At 39.0% G+C, this 6546-nt stretch overlaps 1 protein-coding gene across 1 annotated transcript; it reads left to right on the top strand.

The window, feature by feature from the left end:
* The first annotated feature begins 208 nt into the window (after positions 1 to 208).
* Positions 209 to 6486, top strand: ube2na (ubiquitin-conjugating enzyme E2Na). Its single transcript, XM_058646493.1, has 4 exons — positions 209 to 563; positions 3228 to 3474; positions 3941 to 4081; positions 5313 to 6486. The coding sequence occupies exons 1-4, from the start codon at positions 534 to 536 to the stop codon at positions 5357 to 5359; spliced, it is 465 nt and encodes a 154-aa protein (XP_058502476.1). The 5' UTR covers positions 209 to 533; the 3' UTR covers positions 5360 to 6486.
* The last annotated feature ends 60 nt before the right edge of the window (positions 6487 to 6546 follow it).

The following is a 6546-nucleotide window of genomic DNA, read 5'->3' on the forward strand; positions in this document are numbered from 1 at the left end:
CAAAGTTTCTCAAACACATTTATATTCTACACAAAACATGTACCTGTTACAACACAACAGACAGAACAATTTGTTTATATCTGTCACATTTACACTACACTACAAGCACTGGTGACCTTAATGAGTCACCTGCCATGTTTGAAGCCTGTCAAGCAAACTGTTCAACTGAACTGACCACAGACGGAGGGACAGACTCTGTTTAGGCATGCGGAGGAGTCATCAAAGGACTTGCCTTTGACAGACGCGACCACAGACAGTAGCACAGAGAGAGAGAGAGAGAAGCCTTGAATTAATTAATAGAGAGATTAATCTTAATACAACTGCAGAACATCATTCCACTTAATCACGCGAGTCGCTGCTCTGCCCTCCATCCTCTGTCAACGCCAAAGGACCCGGAAAACGCGTGTTAGCTGACAGTATCAACAACAACAACAACAACGACGACAACGACACACACAAAAGCACACACTCAGAGAGAGAGGGACCGAGCGAGAGAGAGCGAGAGAGAGCTAAACGCCCGCATTTAATTCAAGATGGCAGGACTGCCCCGCAGGATAACCAAGGCAAGTATTTATTTCACATTTAAGCAGCTGCGTGTATGACTCACAGTTACAGCTGGACAACACACACACACACACACAGTCTGACGCACAACCTGAACTCCCAAAGCTCCGCCGGTGTGCACTTTTTTGTGCTAACGTTAGCATCCAGCTGGCTAACGCTAGTGTGCTAAAGTAACTTCCGTTTCACTCCCATAGCGCAGGGGAATAGGTACAATACAAGGGCGCCGTGTTGATAAGACAGTTAATTTCCTCTATGTGGAGCTCGTCTTGTGTTTAATACACGTAATAAATACGCTTGTGTTCTGAACTTTTTACTGTTTGGTGCTAACTGAATTGTTGGCTAGCCAGGATAGCTAATTCTGTGTTAGCTCTGTTGAGCATCTGACAAGATAACACTGTCCTGTCAATCCCACATTCTCACTTTTATACTTAAAGATATGACCGAACCTGCAGTCTAAAGCAACCTTTTTATTTTCTCATAAAGTTCTTTACTTATTCATTTGACAGTTTTTTTTTTGAATTTTTAGAATTTCTATTAGAATTTTAACTCCAGCAGAAAAGCAGGAGGATGAAATTGTATGGCCCCTGACTGAATGAGACAGCATCAGTAACTCATGTTTAGAGACAGGAAAATATAGGATATTATACATGAGACATATAATAAACACTCCTAATAATGCATTGTGGCAAATGTATGTTACTGGGATTATCATGAATGGAGAAAATAATTTAAAGTCCAGTGTGTAAACATTAGTGATATCTAATGTTGAGACTGCAGATTGTAACAAATGGAGGAGGACTCCACTCTATTTCCCAAGTGGATCAGGGAACTACGGTAGCCTTCACACACCAGAAAGGATATTGTTCTTCATAAGTGTAGCAAGCTTTCACTCTAAACTGTTCTGGCTGGTTTGTCCTGATGGCAGCCCTTGCCTAAAGTACATATAAACCAAACAATTTATACAAACATACTCGTACATTTTATTTAACTTACCCCTCCTAATTGTTACACACTGACTGGACCTTCAATATTTCAGTACAAAGTGACTGTCCATCTCAATTCCATACAGTCCTAATGATTTATTTCCAATTGCCACAAGGGGGAGCGTGCAACCTTTTTGGTTTTCTTCAGGATATTTATTAGCTGAAATTTGTATTTGTTAAATACCTTTTTTTTCGTTCATTTTCTCTGCTATTGAATCAAGTCACTTGTAAGGAGCTGAACTTGTAAGTATGTTGAGGCTGATATCTCAGGAACATGAATGTATCTTAAGAGTGGTTTGTGCAGGTGGTGAATAAGCAAACCACAGACTGACACAGGCTGTTGGTGGGAAAAGGTGGGAAGTTTGGAAGTTGAAGTTTTGTGGACAGAGCCCTTGAGACAACAGAGCGTGTGACTGGGACTGGGAGCCCCTCTGGTGTCTGTGTTTTCACTGCATGGTTTTGTCTGTGGGTTATCTGAAATATTTCAGGAATCTCACTCCCAGCTGCATTCAGGAGAACAACAAGAGTGGTGGCAGTTGGATATGCTATGGTTTATAGTTCATTTTACAGATTTGTTTATTTATTGTCCTGTTGTAGGCAGCTTTAATGTGTGTATTACACATACAGGTATCGCTCAAGACCACATTTTAAGCTTAACAACACATATGTGCTGATGCTTTAATGATGTTTTCGTCTGATATCCGACCCAGTGATTTTGACCAGTATCGGCCTAATACCAATTAGTTTATAAATAAAAGGCTCCATGTCAAACAGGCACAATGTGTTTCCTTGTTGAAGGCATCATTTGGGTCAGGTGCGTGTCACTTGTCCTGCCTCGTGCATGTCACACCCCAGGTATCTGCTCTTCATTTAGGGTGTGTGTGTTTCTGTAGGTCACTCAGCGGTGAGTAGATGGGAGTAGCTCTACTGCAGTGGCTGATGGGAATGACAGTAATTGTCTACTGTGGGGGGGCGGGCGGGTGGCTGAGTCAGTGTCACCTTTAGAGATAGACAGTTGCCTGCTGCACAGTGTGTCCTCAGTCACAGCACTGAGTCACTCATGCAGTTAAAGTCTGCCTCCCTCTTAAATGTTAGTGTTCAAATTTCAGTAACCAATAATGATAATTATTTATTATTGGTTATTACTTTTTAATACAATGCCAGTATTTTGATCATGTGTAGAAAAGGACATTCATTCTGCTCTAGCCTGATGATGAATTAGAATAATTCATTTGCCAACATAAACATATATTATTACAATAACTAAAAACAAGCTCTTAAATGTGCTCTTGTGTTTCATGTTTCTGGGTTTTTTTTCCTTTCCCTTTGGTTTTTCTATTATTAGTCAGTCAATATAAGATGTAAGACTATTTTTCTTTTTCTGCTTTGAATCAATGATTAATCAATTTATTGAACTAATAATTTGTTAGTTGCACCTCTAGCAGATAGCAACATTTTCCAAAAAACTGTCTAGTAATTGTTTTTTTTTTTAAAGAACTGTCTAGTAATTGTCTTTTAAAATGGCAAGTGCATAACAATTGCCATTTAAAAAAAAAAAAAAAAAAAGCCAACACTCATTTCACTGCTGGACTGTTTTAACACTGGATATTGTATCATCGAAACTGTTGTGTTGGTGTTTTGTTTTCTCTTCAATTTTCTTAGTTTCTTTTTGTATTCCAGGAAACGCAGCGTTTGCTTGCAGAGCCTGTCCCAGGCATCAAGGCAGAGCCCGATGAGAGCAACGCCCGCTACTTTCACGTGGTCATTGCTGGACCTCAGGACTCACCGTTTGAGGGCGGCACATTTAAACTTGAACTCTTTTTACCTGAGGAATATCCCATGGCAGCTCCTAAAGTGCGCTTCATGACCAAAATATATCATCCCAATGTAGACAAGTTGGGGAGAATATGTCTAGACATTTTGAAAGGTAAGTCAGTTAAGTGTTCATGTCACTGTTCACTGCTCAGACATAGAAGATTGTGTTTCATGAGGATGACCCTGAACTCATGTCCAGTTATGTCTGGTATGCACAATGTTTCACCTTTTTGGGGGAAAAAAGGTAGTCAGCCTACATATTTGGTATGTGAATAAAGGAATTTACATAACACTGACCCTTATCTGTAGCTTCTAACTACATCCATGATGTATTATTATTATTATTACTATAACATTTAATGTTGCTCATCTGTGCTCAAACACAACATTGTCATGCAAAAATAGAGCCAGGGATGTTTTGGAACTTTTGAATGTTTTTGAAACTACATGGTGGATAACAGGCGTGTCCAGAATAGAATGTATGTGTTTTAAGAGAAAAACGGCAGTATGTAGCCTCTAACTGCTGCTGCATCAATTTTACACTCATTAACAGCTTTGTTTTTTTCCCCTTCCTTTAGATAAATGGTCACCAGCTCTGCAGATTCGCACAGTGCTGCTCTCAATCCAGGCATTACTAAGTGCACCCAACCCTGATGATCCCCTAGCAAATGATGTTGCAGAAAAGTGGAAGAACAATGAAGCTGAAGCCATAGAAATAGGTGAAAACCACTTAAAATTTTTGCCTTTGTTAGTCACTTTAAATTAAACCAATATCCAGCCACAACACACAATACTGTACCTACACAAAATTAAAACATAAAGTATGATTTATTTTTGCTTTTTCAGGAGAATTCCCTATTCCACTTTTTTTGCAAAATATTCAGTGAGTGAAATATAATGAATATTTAATCTTTTATACTTCTTTATGACTGGATACAGGGTCATAAAAGAGCCATAAGAGCAGTGCCTTGTGGTAGTTTCTCACTTGATGACGTCATTTATAATTCATAGCAGCTAATTCAATGGATTTTTACAATGAAGTTTACCAGTACAGTGTGTCAAATTTAGCAACATTTATTGATGAAGTTGCATGAATGTCCTCACCCTTCCTTTCCAATGCTGTGTTTCTATTATGGTCCAGTTCAATTTAGAAGAGTGAAGCCCTTGGTCAGGCTTGCGTTTTAGCTGAGAACCGTACATACATACTTGGTAGGCAGAGTGTGCGCTGTGCTCAATGGCCGTGTCAGCGATATACATTGAGCGGCGTTGCGCCGACAATGAACAACATCAAATCTGTCACAACAGACAACAATGGAGGAAGTCCAGCAGCTAATTTTTTCCTGCTTCGTTTGTTGCTGTTGCTGTTGCTGTTGCTGGTTTTTTCAACAAGACGTCAAGCTTTGAATAAGAATTAACACTTTTCTGTCGCCCAATCAGCTGAGTGTTGTGGGTCTAGCTCCACCTGTACTGCACCATTACTCTAGTACTATCCCTAATGCAATAGCAAAAAACTATCTACCGAACCATTCCACTCAGTGGAAACATGGCTCAAGTGTGTGGAACAATCTATGTAGCCTTCAGTTAGCTTCAGAAATCTAAAATATTTAGTTTGTCCATTGTGGGCTATTGTAAAAACATATGGCAGCCTCCGTACAACTGACGAGGCTTCTAATTTAAACATTAAAGGCTCATTCTAGCATAAAGAAAAACGACAACTCCTACAATCAGGTAATTGTGCACTAATACAAATGAAGTATAAATATTTTATCTTAACTGAATGGAAATAATTTTACCTAAATTGTACACACTGGACCTTTAAAATAATGCCATGAGGATTGTTGCTGTTGTTGAGTTTTTGTGTATTAAGTCTTTTAAGTAAATTTTTCACAGTGCAAGCTAAGCAGTAATGCTGCTAAATTGGACTCATGTTGTTATTCTGTCTCTCCACAGCCAAGTCATGGACCAGGCTTTACGCTGGAAGCAAAAATGAAATATAGAGCAGCCCAAGTGCAATGAGACGCAAAATGGAAGTCAAGTGTGTGAACACAACTCCTCATGTTCTTCCTACTCCATTTGCATTTAAAGGACACATTCTTATACGGTATACACACACTTATGAAACATTCAACTTGAGTATATTGTAAAAGAAAACACAACTGTTGACAGCTGGTGATTTAAATGCACTTAAGTAATGAAATAGCTTGTCTTTGTCCTTAACCCGCTACTGTTCAAAAATGCATGGGGCCGAGGTTTTAGATTTTCTCACCTGGCTTTCTCTGTCCATTGATAATTGGAAGGCTTTTATCACCTGTGCTTGAACAGATATGTTCACAGGGAAGCGGGGGGCGGGGGGGGTGGTTGTATCCTGTGTGTGGAATGGGTGAGAGACTGTTGAGACGTGGTGAATATGGTATATATCTTAAGTTTGTTTGACTGTTTTTTTAACTTTGTTTTATTGTCTTGCTGTTTGTTTATGAAACGGAGCTAACTACTACTTCTAACCCACCGTATGTAGACACTCACCTGAAGTTGGGCTAGAGTTTTTTTTTCTCCAGCAAAGATGTCACAGCAGGACAAAAAAGCATTTTGAACCCGCATCTGGCTTCATAAATTTAGAAAATAATGACTGAGAAACAAACTGAGGGGATGTGGAGGGTTTAGATGGACATTTTGGACCTTTACTTTTAGCACCTAGTGTATGTTTTATGACCATATCCAGTCTTTTATATGTGAATAAATCTTACTGTTCCTATACTAACTGTTCTGCTTGTTTCCCCATTGTCATCATCACAGTCTAATTCTAAGACAGAGGTTTTACTTTTTCCTTAGTCATTAACTTCACAAAGTGAGGAGTATGTAAGCTGTTGGTTGTTTTATGATAACAGTGGGTGTCAGGGGAGTTGAGGCAAAGTACATAATGTTAACAAACGTTCAAAAGTTCAATGAAGGCTGAGAGACTCGATTGATGTAAACTGGTCTTTTGCCGAAAAGTCTGTATACAGTTCACTGTTTGTAAATTATTTCTATAAATCCAGGGAGGAAATGATGTGCTGCTCTCAGATTGCTTTGGAACAGTTCACCTGCATATTGTCATGCTGTGTAAATAAAATATATTGATTAATAACTTGCTGTTTGTAAATCTTGATGTGACAAGTACTGCTGATGTGTGTTGGTATTTGGATAA

Source organism: Solea solea, chromosome 12 (assembly GCF_958295425.1).
Source record: "Solea solea chromosome 12, fSolSol10.1, whole genome shotgun sequence".
Taxonomy (NCBI): Eukaryota; Metazoa; Chordata; class Actinopteri; order Pleuronectiformes; family Soleidae; genus Solea; species Solea solea.

Bases quoted from the DNA above. Each gene is read 5' to 3' on its own strand.
- ube2na (XM_058646493.1), top strand. From the start codon at position 534: ATGGCAGGACTGCCCCGCAGGATAACCAAG. The intron at 3,475-3,940 runs GTAAGTCAGTTA...CCCTTCCTTTAG, and splicing joins ATGTCTAGACATTTTGAAAG to ATAAATGGTCACCAGCTCTG. The intron at 4,082-5,312 runs GTGAAAACCACT...GTCTCTCCACAG, and splicing joins AGCTGAAGCCATAGAAATAG to CCAAGTCATGGACCAGGCTT.